This window comes from Gopherus flavomarginatus, chromosome 10 (assembly GCF_025201925.1).
Source record: "Gopherus flavomarginatus isolate rGopFla2 chromosome 10, rGopFla2.mat.asm, whole genome shotgun sequence".
NCBI classification, from domain to species: domain Eukaryota; kingdom Metazoa; phylum Chordata; order Testudines; family Testudinidae; genus Gopherus; species Gopherus flavomarginatus.
The window spans coordinates 42,540,639-42,563,282 of NC_066626.1; the positions used below are offsets into that span (position 1 = coordinate 42,540,639).

At 37.6% G+C, this 22,644-nt stretch overlaps 1 protein-coding gene across 4 annotated transcripts in view; it reads right to left on the reverse strand.

Moving 5' to 3' along the window:
* Positions 1–22,254, reverse strand: part of DYNC1I2 (dynein cytoplasmic 1 intermediate chain 2) — a 49,042-nt gene extending 26,788 nt beyond the window's left edge. Inside the window, exons 1-6 of one of the 4 annotated variants that reach the window (XM_050916720.1) lie at positions 21,907–22,254; positions 19,814–19,931; positions 18,148–18,262; positions 7,956–8,100; positions 3,625–3,684; positions 2,115–2,230 (exon numbers count right to left, since the gene is read on the reverse strand). In XM_050916720.1, the coding sequence (XP_050772677.1) occupies positions 2,115–2,230; positions 3,625–3,684; positions 7,956–8,100; positions 18,148–18,262; positions 19,814–19,921 (544 nt within the window). In that variant the 5' untranslated portion in view covers positions 19,922–19,931; positions 21,907–22,254. The remainder of the gene's footprint in view (positions 1–2,114; positions 2,231–3,624; positions 3,685–7,955; positions 8,101–18,147; positions 18,263–19,813; positions 19,932–21,906) is intronic. The other 3 variants (XM_050916721.1, XM_050916722.1, XM_050916723.1) reach the window with 3 other exon arrangements.
* Positions 22,255–22,644: the final 390 nt, after the last annotated feature.

Below are 22,644 nucleotides of genomic sequence, written 5' to 3' on the forward strand. Positions count from 1 at the left end.
TAAGGTGCCACAAGACTCTTTGCTGCTTTTACAGATCCAGACTAACACAGCTACCCCTCTGATACATGCTAAAGAGAGACGCAGTCAACCCTTAGCAGACGTAGTTTTAGTGCTCTCCTACGTACAATTTCTGCAACAAACTCCTGGTTTTTTTTTTTTCAGATAAGAAGATTCTTTAAGGAAAAGATGTTCTATCACTGAAAAATTCTGAGATGCCACCCAGGTATGATCACACCAAAACAGTGAATTACATGATGCTAGGAGAGGAGAGTTTGAAACACTGACAGCGGACACCATGCCCAACACAATACATGTAGAATGTGAATGCACAGCTATATGGTTCTTGCTACTGCAAGCTCTCGGAGGCAGAATTGAGAAGATCTCATAAATAAAGAACAGTTGAAGTGGAAATCAGCATTTTCATGAACTGGTGAGTTTCTGAAGAACAATGATTCCTTTGATATCTACTGATGTACCTTTGCACGGGTGCTTGACAAACAAGCATTTAGCTTCCATTTTTGCCAGTACTCCAAGCCACCATGTATAGATGGAAAAGAAAACTACAGAAAAGCCTTTGAACTGGTAAGTATTTTAAAAAACCCTCATCTATGAAGGGGTAGAAAGCTTGTTCACAAGAGAATTGTTTTGCCTATGATCTGTAGGCAATATACTGGATATTCAATAAACATGTTTCATTGAAATATTAGTATATATTCCAGTTTGCCAGGTAAATAAAATAAATACTAGGTCTATATATATTTTTGTGAGGAAATAAACTATTTAAATATAGAAAAAAAATCCTCTTCTATTCAAGTTCATCAAGTAATAAAGTTTAGGAACCTGCCCAGTTAGGTGTTTGGAAAGCATATTGGATTCCCTTACATGATACAAATAGGGGGGGAAGAAAGAAAAGCTCTTTTTCAACAGAGAGATAGTACTGTGATGTGCTTTTTCCTCATTTCTCTTCTATATAGGTTTGCTTCTAATATAAATGGCTTCAACATAAACCACTGTCAATGTTTAACAAGTGATAGTGTATTGATGCAAGCTAGAGTCCTATACATTCTGCTTCAAACCTTTTCAGACAATATGCTTGTGATTCTTAAATGAAAAGATTTAAGAATTAAATCCTGTAAAATATAAATTTAACAGAATAAATGAACACATTGACCATAGCTTTTATCTATATTTCCTTGAGAAGATGCCAGAAAATTAAACACTAAACAAGAAAGCTAGGAAGTATAAAACTGAAGTTGAAATTCTAGACCCTCAATTTATGTTCTCATAGTAAACTTGCTCATCAGAGATCAGCCAGGCAGTCAAAATGAACAATTCCATGTTTTTCTGATGTGGACTAGGCAAAGACCAAATATTGTCATTTGTGATCTAATTCCCAGGTCTCTAAAGGTTAACAGCAAGTGAATTAAACCCACTCAATCTTCTTTAAAAAACAAAACAAAAAACTTTCCTGCAAAGACAGCGAGTTACAACTGAAGCTTTAACTTAGAAACTTCCAACCGTTTTCAGTTTGTACCATAAGCTAAGACTCAAATGTGATTAGCATATGCAACTCCTATTCTCAATGGAAATCTGATCAATGACTGAGGGCAGTCTGTGTCCCTACACATAAAAATCAATTTATAAAAAAGTCTTTGAGAGTGGCATTTTTTCAATCAAATGCTAACAATGGCAGCAAGCCACAAATGGCTTAAAAACACATAAGCCTTCAAATAAACTGATTTTGTTACCTTAATGTGCATGGAACACATTCTACATTGCTTAAACAGCAGTAAATCTACAAATAAATGTTGTAAGTCTTCTAGAAAACTGTACATTTGGGAGAGGAAAATACAAGTGCTTAATAGGTTTCCTTTAATTAATTACAAGATGCAAAATGACATTCTTTAAAAAGACGTATATGGACTTAACAGACATTACCAGTCATCGCACAGATCAATTTACACTTAGCCATGTCCAGCTCTGAAAGACTAGTTATTTTGTAAAATATAAAACATCAAGAAGAAATGACTGATCTCCATCTGTCCTAGAATAGTCTTGATACATTTTAATAACCAGAAAAAATACATGCAATAGTAGTATAAGTTAACATTCACCTTCCTTTGGTTGAGTCATAACTGGTGTTTGAGTCTCCTTTGTGTATGTAACAATTTCTCGAGGAGGAAAGTCAACTTGTGTAATTTTAGCCATTCCAAGTTTAACAGGCCCACGTCTAAATTAAAACAAAGACATTAGAACGACTGATATTTTTAATACAATCATGACTAAGTTATAAAGAGTTTCAGACTGCCTGCAGTGATATGCAAGGCATCATCTCACACCACACCTCTAAAAATCAAGTTTAAATCCAAAGGATGCTATCATCTGAAAAATGCTATGTATGTTAATAATATGCTAGCTTTATTTTTTAAAAAGTGGCTGGCTTATACACACAGACTAGAAGAAAAAAAGGCAAAGACATCTGGATTTCTTGACTTTACACAAACTGTTTTTCAAGGCTTCCTAAATCTTAATGTATGACAAGGCTCTTTTTCACTGGCTAAAGGGTCTGTTTTACAAACCTAACTCATGTGAGCACTACCATTCTTTTCCTTGTTCACATGAAAGATATTTGCAGGACCAGAGTTCCATGATTGCATAGCTTGCAAAATTGTTTAATTATTCAGCAATTAATGACTGTTTCCTGGTATCATTTAAGTATGCTGCCTATTTCCTTAGCTTTCCCAAACCTATTATTTATGACTTAGAACTGTAAGTCTGTTCCGAAACAGTAGTATAATATCCCTGAACAGAATACTAAAGAACTTAAAGATAAAGATTTAACAAGAAAAATTGAGAACAAGATCTTATTTAAATACTGACATGGAGAAAATGGGTCTAACCGCAACACACTCTCACTCACTGTGTGTGTGTGTGGTGCATGTGTGTGCGTGCGTGCGTGGTGCGTGTGTGTGTGGTGCAAATTAGACCCATCTCAGGAGACTTTATTTAAAACTCCCATTAACTTCAATATATATATTCATCACTATTCCAATAATCCAGCAATAAAAAGCAGTATGTGAAAATTAATCTTTCCATCTTCTCCCACACTTAAAATATCCATTACATAATAAATAGGCTCAAGGAAAAATTCTAACATTCTTTTTAATTTTTGGAGGGCAAATACAATTCTATAACATGATGTGGGGCTTAATGAAAAAGCTTATAAGTTATAATAGACTTCATGATACATTAGCCACAAAACGAGTTCCCATCTTTTCTTATATATTAGGCACATTTTGTATATATTTAAATGTGTAGTTATTTTATCTCAATAGAATGACATTTTATAGTTTGTCTTTCCAAGATGTAGATAAAAAATGTTTAAAAAGAGTGAAACATATTGCTGGGAAAATGATAAACTTGCAATCACAGTAAGACTGAAGTTGCCTACTATTAACCAGTTGCACTAAACCCAGGGACAGCATGAACTTTGATTTCTTTCAGAACTTGTGTTCCCTTAATAGTAATTTAAAATTCATTTTTAAAAAAAGCTCATATTGGATATTATATAAAATTGTATATTTACAAATACACAGAAGAGGGAATATAAAATCTATGAAATACCCAAGATCGGAATCAGAGTGGAGCTGAAGAACTGATGGATCAGTATCCCAATGCAGCGTCCTGATACCGTAGGTTGAATAACCATGCAGCATTAGCAAAAGAGGCCAGAGATTAGTGAAGCAAATACACACTATGAATGTTAAAGCTATTGTAAGTTTACAGTTTTTTCATTGTTTAAAAGAAAAAAAATATAATGTCAGTTAGTGGAAATTCAGTGAACATTCAATGCTACAATACATGCAATAACTATAAAACAGTTAAACAGAAATATACAATTCAAAGCAATTAGAGACATTCAATTATTTCAGATAAGGGAAAATTAAAGCATTGCAGAATAACTGACAAATGTAGTCTATATGAAAGCCAAATGACTAAAAATCCATTTGAAACAGCTTAGGAAGTTTTTAGCTTTAAAGTGAAGTTTAAAGTTTTACTAATTTGGTTATGTCATATGAAGTCAGGTTTGTTAATGTACTGAAATCCTGCCCAAAGCATTAAATATGTGCAGGAAATTGTCATATTGGTAAAGGAAATGAGTCGACACAAACTTTTTGGTAGAGAAGCAAAATGCATTTCCACTGGGATATAGAACTGCTAGTGTTTCCAAGATGTGACATTGCTGTAATTATGGGTTAAGCACTGCCTTGGGCTTACAAATGTCATCCGATTTAAAGCCAATTTAAGTTATTCAGTATCCTAGAAAACAGTAGGCTTTATATTAAAACGTTTCAAAATAGTGAGTTTTCAGCACAGCATAAAAGAATAAGAAGTGGAATGGATCTGTTACATGTCACTTATATAAAATAGGACCTTTGTTATATTTTAGTCTTGCCTGGACCAGGGAGGGAAATCTACTTCATCTGGTGTTGGTGTCTACTTCTAACTCTACCAGGGCACAAAGCAGCAATTTCAAACAAACATACGTGAAATATTAGCAGCAGAATATCTGCTTTTAGTAAGCTTGCATATGCTACCATACTTTGTAGAGAATATTATTATTTTGTAACAGAAGCTGAAAAATAAAGAACATGTAGTATGTTTGTATGCCAGATCAATAAAAGTTTTTCCCGTATGATTATTTTAGGAAGACTGAAGTTATTTTTCAGTGTAACTGGAGAGTTCCTAGAAAGATGTAAAGTTGTTCCCAATAGTTTAACACAGAGTGGTGAAAATATTAAATTAAATTTTCAGTATCTTTAATTACGTACTAGGTAGTTCTAGTAGCAAGTTTTGGTTTAAAAGGCATCAACTTTCATTAATGGTTTAATTAGAAATGCAAAGCTTTGGTTCTACTGTCTGAAAGTAGGGACACAATAGTTTTCCAAGTCATTTGAAAATTGTCTATGTATTACTTACAAATGGGAGATATTGTCTGTGTGTCCAAAATAAATTGTTTTGAGTGTACTGTTAAGTTTTTTCTTAGTAACTTTCTCCTTCCCTCTCCTACATAAAACATGCCATCAGAGTTTTGCAAAGATGTATTGATTGCTGAAGCAAATTAATATGTTCAAACTCTTTCACTCTTTTCAACTCTAAAGTTGTCTTCAGAAAACTGAATCATATTGCTTTGGTATAAAACCTAGCTTCTTAGAGGCTGCTCATTCATTCAAACTCACTCCCTGATACACTTTACAGTTTTTTCACTGGTGTAAGGAATATTATGTCCTTTAAGATTTCTCATTTGTAATTTCTCAATCCCTACAATTTTTGTTGGATGATTATGATGATGATTATTTTTTAACCAGAGATGCTCTTCTGAAATGAAGACAGCATTCTGAGATTGGAGTTCAGCCCTTTATTTGGGGTGACTGTGACATCATATACTCAAGTATGTAACATGTCTTAAAGTATGAAGTATCCATCTGCTTTAATGGTTAAACTTTAGTCAGTTGCCTAATACTTCATAAATATTAACTGAAGCCTCACAAGATCCTTCTGGCATACGTGTACATTATTAATATATACCTCAATATACTCTAACATTCTCCATCAGAATAGTAAGTGATATTGGGTTTCAATATGTGATATTTCAACTGTTCTCTACAGCCCTGAATTTTTATTCTGAATGTTCCTGAGAAACATAGGGAGTGGGAAAGAGAGGCAGAAGAGCTGCAATAAACACAGCAACTTGAGGATGAGAAGAAGCAGATATGAAAAATGGTTTACCGATGAAAAGGACAGGAGAAGCAGTCAGGTAAACTGATAGCAGCAGTGGACGTAGGGCCTGAACAGTGGTTTACTGCTTATCAGGTAGTTAAGAACTGCAGCTGTGTGCCAGCTAACATAAGGGAGAGGTAAAATGCAGAGGAGATGCTAAGCTAACCAGGAAGACAATCTTTGTAAACAGAGTTGCTGCATGAGAGGCGTACTGTAATCATGTGATCTCAAAGCTGTTCAACATGCAACTGAAGGGGAATATTGGGATTAAAGGGTTAAAAACATGGAAGGGGGAAAAAAAAAAAGCATCAGTTTTACATTTTCGGATCAGTATCAAACTTTTAGAACTAGATTCCAAATGCTGATGTGTACTGATATGGGCACGTTGATGGGGCTCTGAAATTGGTTAACTCCTTAGAACTGTTTCTAGCAGCAATCATACTAAACTATTCCTGCAGACTGATTTTCCAAATTCAAGATTTTTTTGAATACCAGTGTCTCTCACCAAGAGTCCATATGTACAAATATACTATACATAGATGCAGACATTTTAGTACTTTAAAATTATCTTTAAGATTGTCTGGTGGTTGGATCTCCTGACTCCCAATGTAATGCTCTAAATTCTAGTCTTTTTCTACCACTGACTCACTATTTGATCTTCAGCAAATCAGTTTGTTTACCAGCGCCTCAGTTCCCTCATTTGCAAGATGGGAAAACTGCTGTACTGTACTTCCAAACCCCAAAAATTGCTGTTAATCCTAATGTGTAAGGCACATTGAGATAAATGGATGAAATTATGGAAATGCAAGGTATTATTTTCTCTCAACAGTTTAAGGACCTGTGCCTACTCTACATTTATTTGACATGCATTTATGTAACTGTATGTGCAGAATACACAATGGTGAGGACAATAATATTTTCATTAGCTGGAGATGAATTCACCATAAAATGTACATGTGAAATGTGTGTCATGTCAAACATGTTTCATACACACTTCACCATTGAATATTACACATGAATGGAATTTAATCTTCAAATATTTTAGATTAAAATAATGTTAGCAGAGAATAACCCTCCCACCCAATGGATTATGATAGAAATGGTTCACAGATCTCATGTCACATGTGAACTGTACTACTTAAAATAGAGCAATATTACTGGATATTTTATTACATCAGAAGTGGGCTTGATCCACACAGATTGAATGAAATATTAACACAAAGTTGCATTCAAGAGGTATAGTGTCTACGAGCAGTCAGGAAAGCAATGTGTCTCCATGTTAGTGACGTGTTGCATTCTCCTGTTTTTGCTTATTGCTCACTTTTAAGCAACCACCTACACTTTGTTAATGCCACTAACTGGTTATGAAAATAATCACGTTTTTTACAGTTAGGATGGTGGGAATAGCAACATTTAAACAATACATAAATGGGGTGCAAGCACTCATTCTTGAAAGCCTACGGTACGCCAAAAATGAGAATGACTTAGCCACAAGACAAATATGTGGAGAAGACATGAATATGTGCGCCCTAAAAAATATTATAGCAAACAACTTAAATCTTATTTAAACTTCTTCCAAAAGAAGCAATACTCATGTGCAAGCAGACAAAGAAATCTAGAGGATAACCGTTTTAACAAGTTATTCCATAATATAAACATAGTGATAAGTTAAACATATTTGATAGTGGCATACCACCTTAATCTCTATGACAATTAATAGATTTTTTTGAGCAAATTATTATGAGAATTTACCTACTATCTGAAGAGAGTGCACATGATATGGCAGTGAAAAGACTCCTTTGATATAACATCCTCTTTCTTCCCACCCACTTTAAACTATGGGTCCATTAGAAACAAACATATCTGATTCTCCTTGAAGTTAAAAAGGAATTCAAAGTTTCATTTTACATGCAGCTTCAGTATTTAAATAAAATACGTTCAAAAGAGAATTATCCAAATCAGAGGATAAAATGGTTTTACATAATCATTAGAGTAGAAAACATTAATTGCTTTAGAACAAGAGATGTTATGTGGTTTAATCTTAAAATGACTTAGACATATAAAATTTGACTTGGACATTTACAAATTTTAAGTTATCAACACTAACACTATTATTTTAAAGCACTTCTCAACCTACAAACATTTCTAACAACATTTTAAGAAAGTTACCATACCTAGATCCAACGGCACCATCACCAGAATCTTGGCTTCCAGCCTCACTTGGAGTACTCACAGATTTGGAAGACGGAGACGTAGGAGGAGGGACTAAATAGTGAAACAGACAGGTATCCGCTGTTACTACTCGTAGAGGTTGCACAGCTTAGGATGTTTCCAAATTAATTTAACATGAAGTATTTAAAAAAAAAAAAAAAGATGGCAAACAAAAAATACGTGGATGAAAATGAACAGTAGAAAGAGAGGGGAAAAGACAATGTTAACATTTCATGCTGGAGACTCATGCAACTCTTTGGCATTTAATGTAGCGGGGATTTATGTCTCTCTCTCTCATATATATATATATATATATATATATATATATATATATATATATATATATATATATATATATATATATATATATATATATATAAATAAAAGACACACCCAGGAGAAAATGACTGGTAAATCTTTTTCAAAAATATCTCAATTTCTACAAAATGCTGCCACTAACTTTCAAAGGAGACAATTATCCTTACAATTTGTCGTTTCCAAATAAAGTTCAAAACATTTGTTAGTATAGCATTAAGAACTGTTTTCATGGATTAAACAGACCATAAAAATGCATTATTTAAATTCTGCTAAATTTGCCTTCACTTCAGTTACAACTGCAACAGTTTATTTTACCATACAGCAAGCTTTAACCTGTACTGTTGTTTTATCAGATAATAGTAATTAACACTTCTTTTAAACACAAGAATAGCTGCTATCCTGGAGCTGTTTTTTAATTAAATATAATAATGTTATATTTAAAATATTTATCTCCTTTAAAAGTTTTAAGCGTTTTGGGTGAAGATTGCAAACAAAATTTAAAAAGCAACATGCTTTTGGGAACTGTTGAGTGACATCATGCAATTTAAATACCATGCAAAACTGTGTTTTGCCTACTCTAGAAATTATGATTTGTAAGAAAGGTCTAACCCAGCTTTATACCTATTTCCACAGCCTAATAATGCTTCAAGGTTCTTTGCACGTTCTATTTTTCAGTAATGCACACAGACACCCAAAGCTGTGGTTCTCCCCTAAACTCGGAGTTAAAGAAAAAAAACCCCAAAAAACCAACCAACAAAAAACAACCCTCCCCCCTTCCTTTCCTCCTGAAACAGGGAAAAATTACAGGTAGAGTTGGTAGCTAGCTCTTTTTACAGGTATACTTTTACTAGGTAGTCACTGCCATCTGCTGGATAATTTATAGAATGACTGCTGACAACCCTCTATTCCAGCTAGTACTGCATGATTTTATCACTAACTTGTTCAATTAAAAAAGGCAATTAACATAAAAAACAGACAAGCATGAATGAAAATTGTTCTGCTTTTACTAAATTATACAGTTAAGACCTGAAAACAGAGCTAAGGGATCACAATGCTCAGACTGTGTTAAATACACGGCTGTGATAAATGTGTCACGGACCATGAAATCAATTCTCCTCTGTGAAATCTAGCTATTGGAGGGGAGTAAAAGAGGGGCAGGGCTGAGGGTGCCCCACCCAAGGGCTCCTATCATGCACCACCGGTGGTGCCAGTTGCTAGTCCTGACAGGACTGGGGAGGGATGGTACTTCTTCTTCCCCTGCACAGCTGCTCTTGCGAGAGGGGGAAGATCAGATGGTAGCCCAGCTGAAGCGCAGAAGCAACAGTAGTAATCCTGTGACCACTTTGCAACCCCCCACGACCCTTTTTGAGTCAGGACCCCTACAACACCATGAAATTACTGGTCTAAAAACATCTGAAACCATGAAATTGACTAATTTTAAATTCCGAGGATTTTGAAATTGACCAAAATGGACCATGAATTCAATAGGGGCCATAATAATATGCAATCCAGTGACTGATACTTCATATCTATTAGTTAGAGCTCAAACACTGAACTGTGACATACTTATGTATACTGCAACTTAAAATTGTGTATATTTATGCTCCAGAGCAGAGCAGCTCTTCCCCACACTCCCTCCAAAAAAATCCAAAGGAAGAAAAGATGAGAACAAATGACTGACTTTCCAGGATTTCTTTTTCATATATCACGAAAGAATCAGATACAAAAAAGGTAAGAGTAGCAATAACAAAACAAAACAAAAAAACCCACACATAATATGACTGTTACTGAACAGGGGGCTGTAAATGGGGGAATCTGAGAGGGAGATGCCCTGCTGAAGGAGTGAACACTAATTCTTGGGGTGAGTGAGTTTTTGTTTCTGTTTCATTTTTCTTTTGGCTTGCTTAAAGTTTACAGCATGATCTGTGTGGGATTGTGTGGGAGTGGGGGCCAGAGGCCAGCTAACTGAGTGTGCGCTAGCAAGGCTCTAGCCTCCTGTCCCTTGATCCTGAATCATTCTTGATCACCCTTCCCCTGTGCATTAACGAGGGGGCATGGTTCAAAAAGGTCACATTGCCAATGCCAACACTGCTCCTGGGTCCAGACAGAGAACCCAATCACAGATTACTCTACACAGGTCTTGGTGTGGATTTGCAGAGACTGTGACCTGTAGTCTACATCGCAGAAAGCCAGGCTAGGAAGATCATCCAGTGTGAGAGTTTCCTACTGGTAGAATCCCTCAGGAAGCAGGTGGGAGAACTACAGGAGGAGGTGGCTAGGTTGCAAGTGACTGAAAATATACACATGGAGACCTCCAAGACTGAGGAAGCAATCCATCTGGAGCGGCCTGCAGTGGCACCATGGTAGCCCAGGGGAGGAGGAAACTGGATGCTGGCTACTTCTGCTCCCAACCCACCCTCCATAGAGATCAAAACCAAACAAAAAACCAAACAAAACCAAACCAAAACCAAAACAAAAACAAAACCTAGTTCTCTACCCTGGCAATGAGGGATGAGGAATTTCCACCAAAGACAGAGGAGGAAACGCCACATATCCCCAAGGCTGGAAGGAATGTGGCTAACAGTCCTCAGAGAAAACCACCTGGTGGTGAGATATAACCCTGAGCAGATCAGACATGACTACAGGCCTCTGGAAGTGAGGGTGAGGGAGCTGGGGGCACAGGTGGCGGTGTCATCAATCCTTCTCGTCAAGGGTAGGGACCCAAGCAGAGAGAGAGACAGACAGACACACACATATCCTGGGATGAATGCAGAGCTGTTCGGTCACAGTTGCCAGGAGCACTTTGGACTTCCCTGACCATAGGATGCTGTTCCAAGAAGGACTGCTGAGCAGAAAGATGGTCCTCCTATCAAGAAAGGGAAAGAGTATCTTTGGATATAGACTGGCTAACCTACTGAGGAGTGCTTTAAACTACGTTCAAAGGGAGCAGGAAACAAAAATCCACAGTAAGTCCAAAACATGGAGACCTAGATGAAGGGTCGGAATCTGGAGGGCACATAGGAAATCATAGCAGGGATGCAGGAGACGAGGAAATATAGAAGGGAAAATCTAATCAACATCTTAGATATCTGTACATTAATGGAAGTAGTATGGGGAATAAACTAGAAATACTATTGAATAACCACAATTACAACATACTATGTATCACAGAGACTTAGTGGGATACTTCATGTGACTGGAATATCGATATAAAAGGGTACATCTTGTTCAGGAAGCACAGGCAGGGAAACAGAGAGAAGGGGTTGCTTTGTACATGAAAGATGTATACACTTGCATTGAGATTGAGATAGAAGTGGGAGGCAGACCTGTTGAAAGTCTCTGAATAAAAATAAAAGGGGTAAAAAACAAGGATGATGTTATAGTACAAGTCCACTATAGACCACGTAACCAGGAAGAAGAGTTGGATGAGGCTTTTTTAAACTAACAAAATCATCCAAAGTACAGGACTTGATGGTGACATGGATCTTCAACCACCTAGACATCTGTTGGGAAAATAACACAGCAGGGCACAGATTATCTGACAAGTTCTTGGAATGCAATGGAGACAACTTTTTATTACAGAACATGGTCAAAGTGACTACAAGGAAGAAGCTATTTGAGATTTAATTCTGACAAACATGAAGGAGAATTTGAAGATGGAAGGCGGCTTGAGTGAACGTGATCATGAAATGATACAATTCATGATTCTAAGGAACAGTAAGAGAGAATATAGCAGGATAAAGATAATGGACCTGAATAAACTCAGAACAGGTAGGGAAGATCCTATGGAAAGCAAGTTTAAGGGAAAAAAGTTGAGGAAAGTTGGAAGATTTTTAAAAAAAAAGATATTGTTAAGGACACAAGAGCAAGCTATCTCAATGTGTAGGAAAGACAAGAAGTATGGTAAGAGAACATCCTGGCTTAATCAGGAGACCTTCAATTACCTGAAATTCAAAGAGAGTCACAAAGTGGAAACTGGGTCAAATTACAAAAGGATGAAAGTAAGAAAACAAACACATATGTAGGGACAAAATCAGAAAGGCCAAAGCCAAAAATGAGGTTAGACTCAAAGGGTAATAGGAAAACATTTTACAAATACATTAGAAGAGGAAGACCAAAGACAGAATAGGCCCATTACTCAATAGAGGGAAAGTAACAGAAAACGTAGCAATGGATGAAGCATTAAATGCCTTTTTTTATTTCAGTTTTTCACCAAAAAAGCTAACATTGGGAACATAAGTGTAAATGAGCTAGGATCTGTGGAGGATGGGAGAGATCTCAGAGGACTGGAAAAAGGCAAATATAGTAACTATTTATAAAAAGGGGAAAAAAAGACCACCTAGAGAATTCTAGACCAGTTAGCTTTACTTTGGTACCTGTAAAGTTAATGGAGCAAATGATCAAACAGTCTGTAAGCATTTAGAAAAAAATCTGATAACTAACAGTCAACATGGATTTATCAAGAACAAATCATGTCAAATCAACCCAATATCCTTCTTTGACATAAGTCTTGTGGATATAGAATGGAAGCAGTAGATGTGATATATCTCAACTTTACTTAAGTTTTTGGTACTGTCTTGCATGATGTTTTCATAAGCAAAATAAGGAAATATAGCCTAGATGAACCTGATATAAGGTGAGTGCACAACTGTTTGGAAAATGATAGAGTAGTTATCAATGGTTTAATCAAGCCAGAAGAACGCAGAAAGGGGGTTCCTTAGGGATCTGTCCTGGAAGCAGTTCTGTTCAGTATCTTCATAAATTATTTGGATAATGGAAGAGTACAATTATAAAGTTTACAGATGCTACTAAGCTGGGAGGAGTTGCAAGTGGTTTGAAGGACAGGATTAGAATTCAAAATGATCTTGACAAACTGGAGAAATGGTATGAAACAAATAGGATGAAATTCAGTAAGGACAAATGCAAAGTACAACATGTAAGAAGTAATTTTTCAAACAACTCCACAAATACAAAATGGGAAACGACTGCCTAGGAAGGAGTATTGCAGAAAAGGATGGAGGGGGGTGAGTTATAGTGGATCACAAGTTAAATGAGAGTCAACAATGCAAGATCGTTGCAAAAAAAGTTAACATAATTCTGGAATGTATTAGGACGAGTGCTGCAGGCATGACATGACAAGTAATTCTTCCATTCTACTCAGCACTGATAAGGCCTCAGCTGGAGTACCCTGTCCAGATCAGGCTACCACACTTCAAGAAAGATGTGAACAAATTGGAGAAAATCCAAAGGAGAGCAACAAAGATGATTAAAGGTCTAGAAAACGTGAGCCAGGTGGAAAGATTGCAAAAAACTGGGTTTGTTTAGTGGGAGAAGAGAAGATGAGAGAGGGCATGATAACAGTCCTCAAGTATGTAAAAGTTTGTTACAAATAGAGTGATAAACGGTTCTTCTCATCCATGGAGGACAGGACAAGTAGTAATTGGGCTTAAACCACAGCAAGGGATATTTAGGTTAGATGTTAGGAAAAACTTCCTAAGAGTAAGGGTAGTTAAGCACTATAACAAATTATCTAAGGAAGTTGTGGAATCTCCATCACTGGAGACTTTTAAGAACAGGTCAGACAAACACCTGTCTGGGATGACCTAGATAATATTTACGATAATAATCCTCTCAGTGCAGGGAGTCTGGACTAGATGATCTATTGAGGTCCCTTCCAGTCCCACGTTTCTGTGATTCTATGATCACTGCCATGAAAGTAATTAACCAATGAAAACAATCATTTGAAGACTCCCTGATTTTTTACACCAAATTCTGCCCCAATTTACATTGAAACTACATGGAGTGAGAGTCAGACAGATTTTGACCCTCTAACATACACTAAAGTTAGAATGCTTTTTTTTTTTTTTAAAAGCAATCTCTTGTTCAACAGAAGACCACACACGTATTTAATCAAAGTTCTATCTTTATTAAATCCTATTTGCACCAGAATTATTATTTTTTAAAACAGAGACAGCACTATATAGGTGGAAAGGAAAGACTAGTGTCAGCCTGAGTACCCACTCTGTGCCTCCCAGTTTATTTACATTTGTATGAAGTTTCCATTTTTTTAAAAAACTGCTATGTACAGCATAGCTGAGTGATTTTACTTTAGTACAACATGTATATGCTAAAGAAACAGATTCTCATCACCAAAGTAAATGGCAGATCTAATCCAGTGTTTTGGAAAATAATTCTTATTTCTGATGTTCTGCCTAGTAAAAAAACAAACAAACAAACAAACCTAAATTTGCTCCTCCCACAAAATGCTTTTCTTGAAGAGGAAATTACATTTAGAGCTCTCCAATAGACCTCTGGTAAAAGCAGATCTAAAATAATGTAATATGAGTAGAAGGCAGACTAAAATTAGGCAAAATGTAAAAGGAATTGACAAGAACTAGTCCTTTTATATGGATTTATCAAAAGGCAACTTATAATAGTCTATCATTTAGCATATATATCTAGCAAACAGATTTTCAGATAATACCATGATTTACCAGATCTCCTTCTACACTACTTTATTCATAATCAATACTACAAATATTAACATGCAGTGAAGAAGTTTGAGGTCTACTGTTACTAGACTAAAACTTGCACACTCTTCCTAGTTGTTAAGTGGGCTAATGGGAAGTGCAGATCAGACAACTGTTGAGAAAAAAATTTGTGCACAGAATCCTTATTATTTCTAAAGCACTCAAGTTTAGCCTGCAATACCCCTTGTGGAGCATGTCATTTCCAAGAAGGAAGTCGCCCCCTTGGTGGGGACAATGTCTATTTAATGCAAATGTAATTATCTTATGAGACACTCCAAATAAGTTTTAATGATTTCTTGAAGCAGTTTTGTGTTTCACTAAGTAGGTATTATTGTTAGATGTTCAGAGAGGGGTGTGTGTGTGTGTGTGTGCACGCGCGCTCTAGGTCTACACAGACAGCCGGCACATCAAACCTTGAGCGAACCAATGACCACAAGATCCGTTAAGGTACAAAGACACCAGGCCAGGTTTATTGTCGACAAAGCACCAGTAATAGAACGAGGATACTAAGACATGTATGCCTGTGACAATGGACGCAGCTCTGTGAATGGCAGAACTTTCCATTCCCGCCTCGGCTGGACCAAGACACTCTCCTCCTCTTTATACCCTGATACAAACAAATTATGTACTGTCCCCATGAGATAAATAGTTACTGCCCCAATGTGGCTAGTTATCACCCATCTCCTTGTGCATGTTGATTCGATTTAAACATCTCTATCACTCTGTTATCCTGACCTTGTCTTTTAGGAGGGGTCAGCATGTTCCTGTTAACCTTGGAAAATATTTTTGTACCATCCTTGATATCAGGATGTTTTGGTACCACTCTTCTGAAATGTGTTTTCTAAGAAGTGCTAGGCACAGAGTACTTATGCAATGTGTGTTTTTCCAATATCAGCCCTGTTCTTGCCAGATTCTGTGAACCTGACGTTTGCTCACAGCCTAACTTTTGCTAACTTTGCTTTATATTAGCAAAGCTCTACTCAGGCCTCATATCAGACCTCTAACACAAGGGCTTATATCTCAGGCTCTCTTCCTACTACAAGTATGTCTTCTTACATCAGGGATATGGTGGTATTTAAGAAAACCTGGATCAGAGGATGAGTTCTTAAAAGTGGAATCCCATATTATCATTAAGGCAATATGTGATATAGGAAAACAACCTTATTGGAAGTCCACAGAAAGGAAAAACTATCAATAAGTGTTTACTTCATACATTTTTCCAATACAACTCTTTCCTTTGAAGAAACTTAATGAAACCTGAGTTAGAGCTTGATCAAAGCTACTACTTGAAGTTAAATATAGCCACTGAAAGGGAGCATTCTCCACTGTCACATGCAAGCAAGGTCCAGGCTTTGGACATATGGTTCCCTGCCTGAAGAGTACCAATTTTGTTAGGGCATGGAATTTCAGACAATTTTCCATGAACAGTTACACATTATAAACCCACAGATTTGTTTTATAGAGATGTACCAGTTCATGGCTTTCAGACTTTTACAGACAGCTAGTAAGCATGTGCTTGTGGACTTCTGAAAGAGTCTTCCATATTAGTTCAGCAAAACTATCAAGCCTTTATTTCTCCTATATGGAAATGTTCAAAATTTTAGTCTACCAAAAATACCCGGAGAGGAATGGATCGTTTGTAACATATTTTACTGCTAAAGATGCCAAAACTCTGAATGGCAGACATAGGCACACTCAAACATCAGTGGAGTACAATTGCCAGAGTAATGATTTAAGAGAGAGGATTCTACCCTCACAAGCCATTGTAGATCATTGCTGAAACTTATGGAATAAGAATGTTTTTAATGGCATCCCCATGGTCGCTTTCAAAATACATAGGGATAGTTTCAAGACCAGATGCAACAGGTAGTCAGAAGGATCTTATCCATAATGGAAAAGCAACTACCACACTGCTTCTTACTTGCAAGACAAGATTCAGAGTGCTAGCCCAAATCAAAAGGATAACTTGAAATCCTGGGTGGTCAAAAACTAGTGATGATAGAAGTATCTGAGATTCAGGATGGAGTTTAAAAATACTTCTCCAGTCTGATCTTTTTTTTCAGAAAGAAAGACTGACTAAGGAAAGCCAAAGTCTGAGCAATCAGACATACCTGATATACAAACCTATCCAAGAATGGGGTAGGATCTGAGGCTAAAACGGGGAAAGAATAAATTAAGAACAAGTATATTTTCCTAGACAGTTAACACTTACATTTGACCTTGCTGTTACCCCCATTATTGGAAGTGAAAGCACCTTTAGGCCTGAGAGAAGACTGTTGTGGATTTTAACACACTGTTCTGATAACATTTAACAACATAAGCAGAACTGTGTACGTGTAAGAAATTGCAGACTAATCATGTTTAGTGTTACATATGTGTAAGAAATTGCAGCGTAATCAAGATAAAATAACTAAAGTTAGAAAAGACCGGTCTGATTTAACACTAAACTTGTACGGACAGGGAAGAGAGTTAACATGGAAATGAGAGACTAGTACATATGTATAAGAAAATAGAATCAAAAGTTATAAATAAGTTTGTGACAAAGGGAGGCTGCTGTATTGTTCGGTCCTGGAAGAGACTGATGAGATCGTCCTGATGAACTTCCCACTTGTAACTGATCACTACTCTGTTTTTCCTTAATAAATATTTGTTAGACCCATCTGCTGATTAAGTGAACCTCAATCCAACACCCATAAGATTGTGTTGGTGGAAGGGGGAAGTTAAGTAGTAGAAACAGAACAAATGCACAAACTGATGCATTACTGATAATGTATAGTAATTAAGGTCAGTGATTACGGAGAAGTGCACAATTTCTAGCTAAAACCCTGCCTGATGACAGAGGACAAAATACCAATGTGCTGTTCAGGGAAAATAGGAGGAAAACAAAAAAGTATGTTATTTAATGCAGACCAAAACAGATTCCCAGTCATTTACTTTTGTTTATGCTCTGAAGGAAACTTACTTTCAACATATTCCTCAATTTTATTTAATATGTGCCAAAGATACTTTAAATTCAGATCCTAGTTCTCAGAGATGGTCTTAAATATTGAGCAGATTAGCAGAGTTAAACGTTTTACTAGCAATATTTTGTAAAAGAAGAGAGATCGAGCATTTAATTGTGTGCACTGAGGCACATCATTTAGGATTGACACTTATGACAAATGGCACGATTTGTTCACCAAAGACAAGAGACACAAACAGTCTAGAACTACTGAGTCAGTCATTTAATTTTCATGCTTCTAATACAAATGCTATATTCTTAATGTAGGATATGAGAGATGAAACATTTAACTGGTATTATTCTTACCTATAGGAGAATCTGGTGTTAATCCCATGCTTTGAAGCAATGCTTCAGCTTCTCTTCTTTTCTTTTCAAGGTCAGACTCTTCTTGTACAGGAAGAGCTTCCTTCTTCTGATCAGTCTAAAAAAATTTTGGGAATAGACAACCTTTATGAAACAATATATAGTTGGTGTAAAACATTTTGTGGTTTCATATGTGAGAAAACATTTAGTTATTTTTCAGTATTCATTTTTCTGTGCTTAGCAAATAAATATCATGAGTAGAGCTTGGAAAAATCTGATCTAGCAATCCTCAAGCTCCTTTTTGCAGGGAAAGTCAAAGAGCTCTTTCTATGTTCCTTAACGAGATAATGTCTGGAAAACCTCTAGAATGGCAGTAACTTTTATAAAGAAAAATACAGACGTTTGGAGCATGAGCTTTCGTGGGAGAATACTCACTTCGTCGGATGCTCATGCTCCAAAACGTCTGTTCGGTATAAGGTGCCAAAGGACTCTTTGCTGCTTTTACAGATCTAGACTAACACGGCTACCCCTCTGATAACTTGAAGAAATATGATTCAAATTCAAGTTGCTCATACCACACAATAAATTTATCTCAATCATTGGCACTCTGTCACTATCATTCTTTTTTGTAAAGATGAACTGGTCATCCAACAGGAATCTTTTGAATAGGTGGAAAAACCTAGATAAGTCAATTTTCTCACTATGTAATGGTTAAAGATAAATGCCTATTCCTCTCTTGGATACATGTAATATTTTCAAATCGTTGTATGATTTCTCCTAAATCAAGGAGTTCCCAATTATAACAAGCCAAAATATTATCAACACATGATTCCTGGAAAGTGCAAATTAGCAATACACTTTTCTGTGATCACTGGGACATGGATTATATTGCGAGATATTTCTCTGTCTTTTCTTTACATATGAATCATGCTTCTGGCGTGTTCAGTAATGTGCTGTTTTAAGATTCTTAACAGCCCATAACTTAAGTGCAGAAAAGACATGAACACAGGCCCCAGTTCAGCAAAGCATTTAAACATATGCTTAATCAAAGTACATACTTAAGTGCTTTGTTGAATGTGTGCCAATGTGCAGAAGTTTGCAGCAGAAGGCTCTAGAGTATAACTGCCAACTGTGCACTTAAGCAATTTCTTGGCTATCTTCTAACATGCAAAGTAGGTGGATATGACCTGATTATTGTTTTGACTTGAAAATGCAGGTTGAAGATTAGAGTTGGCTAATGGCATAATATTCTACTAGGCCACTGACAGCACTGATAGTCATTACTGAGGGACATGTTGAGAACTACATTTAAGAAAGTACTTTTAAAAAAAAAAAACTTCACAGTTTATGCAGTTTGTTTACTTTCTACAAGGAGATCTCACTAATCACTTCAAATTTCTGTTTCTCATGCACTAGTATAATGCTATTATGTTTGGATTTCTAACAACGCACAGGGAAGAAAAACACTCTCATCGAAATATTTCTATTCAAAACTGGTGTTAGTCCCCCTTAAAAACAAAACTGCACATTTAAGTTTTAGTCCTACCCTACTTGACAGCATACCTCTAAGTAACATGAAGCAAACTGATAAATTACTAAGTGCAAGACAAGTTACAGGACATAAGCAAATATTTTATAATTTTCTTGTTGATAACATTTAGGGTCTTACTTCCTTTTTCTTTCTTTCTTCCTCCTTTCTTTTCTTCTCCTCTCTGATTTGCGCCAAGCGTTGCTTTTTGCGCTCTAACTCTGCCTTCAATTCACTTTTGTCAGACATGGCTGGAATCCTGATCAACATGAAGTGATTATTAAACAAGTCATATAATACAGACAGTGAAGTATTTTTAACAGAGTGGATTTCCATGATTTTTCAAAAAATTAGTCAGTTTGATAAAATATACTTATCTGGCCTACAAAATACAAAGCTGTGAAACAAAGCCTTAAGGAGCCACCTAAACATTTATTATATCATATCCAGATCTCTCCCACTCACCATATCCTGCTGGCTACCAAAGGTTAGAGCCTCTAATCCTACAATGCGTCAACTAAACTCAGGATCCCGGCATAGGACAGTAGGAAGGAGAATATCAACAAAAACGGAACTGCTTTTGTATTTTAGTTCATTTTAAATGTTGCAGTTTAACAGTGTATTCTGCAGTATGTAGCTGTATTAAATCTATATTCTGAATCTGCAGTATGTAGCTGTATTAAATCTATATTCTGAATCATAGCAGGAATGCCAACTTTATTATGAATTAAAAAGCAAGGTAAGTATAATTTATTAGAGAACACAATTTGAACTACATAAAATGTAGATTACTCAAGGTTTTTCTTTTTTTTTTTTTGTCTAGTGTTTACTGTCACGGATTCCAGTGTATTTTTCAAAAGAAAGATACAGACACAGGTGGATTCAGAAATGCATGGTCAATTATATGTTCTACTGGGCAGACAGCAAGATTTCCCAAATTAAACAGGTTGGTAGAAGTGGAGAGTTCATTCTCATTAAACAAAGATACCAAAAAATTATAATACCGATCAGAAGAGTTGTATGCATATGGGGTGGAAGAATAAGAGATCAAATTTGCTGATGCAACATAAATCCAAAGTTCTACAGTGAACAAGAGGAGCTGTGAATGCCCTTAAACCCCGATCCTGCTAACAGTGATGCACGTGCTTAACTTTAAGCCCAAGTAATGGAACTATTCAAGTGCGTGAAGTTATGCACTTGTGCACGTTTGCACAAGCAGTGCTTTCCAAAGATGAGGAAGCTAAAAGCCCTAAACAATTAATTGATAGCTGTTTCTTTTTTCACATACATGCATATGTGCATGAGAAAAGAAACATACCAGAAATTTCATTTATTTTGTCCAAATATAAATGTTGATGTTTATATATTTTAAACATAAAATTGTCAATAGATTTGTTTTTAAGATCACCAAAACAACTTCAGAGATAAATACTATCACTCCATATTTTTGTTTAGTTTTTAAATAAAGGAAATGGAAGTTTAATACTAAATTTACAAAGCACAAATTATATAACATGTGGTGGCTCCAATACAGAAAGCCAGCTTCACAGCACTGCTACAACTGGAAAAAGATGAAAAACTGATCTGATTAGGTGCGTCTTCCTGACCCGGTACGTTATCATCAGCTGCAAACAGCCTCAGAGTAAACCAGAGACGCCTGAAAGGAGCTGTGACAGCGGGGATAAGCGAACAACGGATGAGGGAGAGCTCGAGGGGATACTCGGACACGGTGGCTGTGTTGTTGCTGCTGCACAGAGTCGTGGTGTCACCCAAAGGTGACTGCATCGGTGCACCCCGGAGCCCTTAGGGCTGGACGGAGACGCCACCGGGATGCCTGGGCTCGCTCATTACAGCAACCGGGGGCGGGGTGCTTCAGCCCAGGGTCCCTTCCCCACAACACAAGGCAACCGAGGGACCTGGCATCTCCGCCTGAGCCGGGGCTTTCTCTCCCCACCACCCCAGTGCCCGGGCCCATCGCCTTCAACTGCCCAGAGTATGGGGCCGCCCCGCCCCTCACAGTCCCACGGAGGAACCTGCTCCCCCTCTCCCCACTGCCGGCGGTGCCGGGTGTGGGGGTAGCTTCTCCTCCCCTGGGCGGCACTGGGTGTGGGGGCAAGGGGCCCCCGACCCCTCTCTGCCGCTGGCGCAGGCTAGGGGCGCGGTGGTGGGCAGTGGCTGGTTCCGAGGCTACGGGGCGCTCCTCTCCCTCAGGACGCGTCGGGGACGGCGCTAACCTGACAGCGCGGCCTCTCTCCGCTTAGACTGCCGCTCGGAGACTCCGCGCCCAGCTCCGCTTTCGCCTCTTCACAAAGGCGGTGGCAACGTCGGGAGAGCCGGGAACCTACAGCAAGTGCGGAAGGACAAACCAGCTTCTCCCGACGAAACGCGCACGCGCTGCAAACCCTACGGCGCTCGCGGAGGGACACATTCACTTTTCGGCACAGAACACAAATACAATGGAAGTGTTGGCAAAATGCTGCCGACACCGCCCAGGAGGGCTCACCTCCAGCACCCGAAATGAGGGGCCTGAGAGCGGCACCTAAATGGCATAAAATAAACCCAATATTGCTCCAATAGCGTCACGTACGGAATTATGGCCGACGAGACCACAATTACCAACATGCACTGCGGCCACCTTGGGCTAACTCTTCCCAGCAGGTAACGCGGCGAGGCCGCAGCCCCAGGAATGGAGCAATGCATTCTGGGAGCTATCGGTTCGCCTCGAGCATTGCATGCTGGAAAGTGTAGTTTTAATAGGACATATTTGCATACTGAGAACGTACGTAGTCAGAGACCGCAGTGTAGGAATTGGGCGGTGGGAGAGGGCACTGTGCTGCCCTGGTCACTCACGCAGAAGGTTCCCAACGTGTGTTGACTGCTGATCCCCACCTAAACAGGTGTGAGGACATGGCACTGCTGGTCCCCAAGAGCTCCCAGCCTTATCACATTCATGCTGAGATGAGATAGGGACG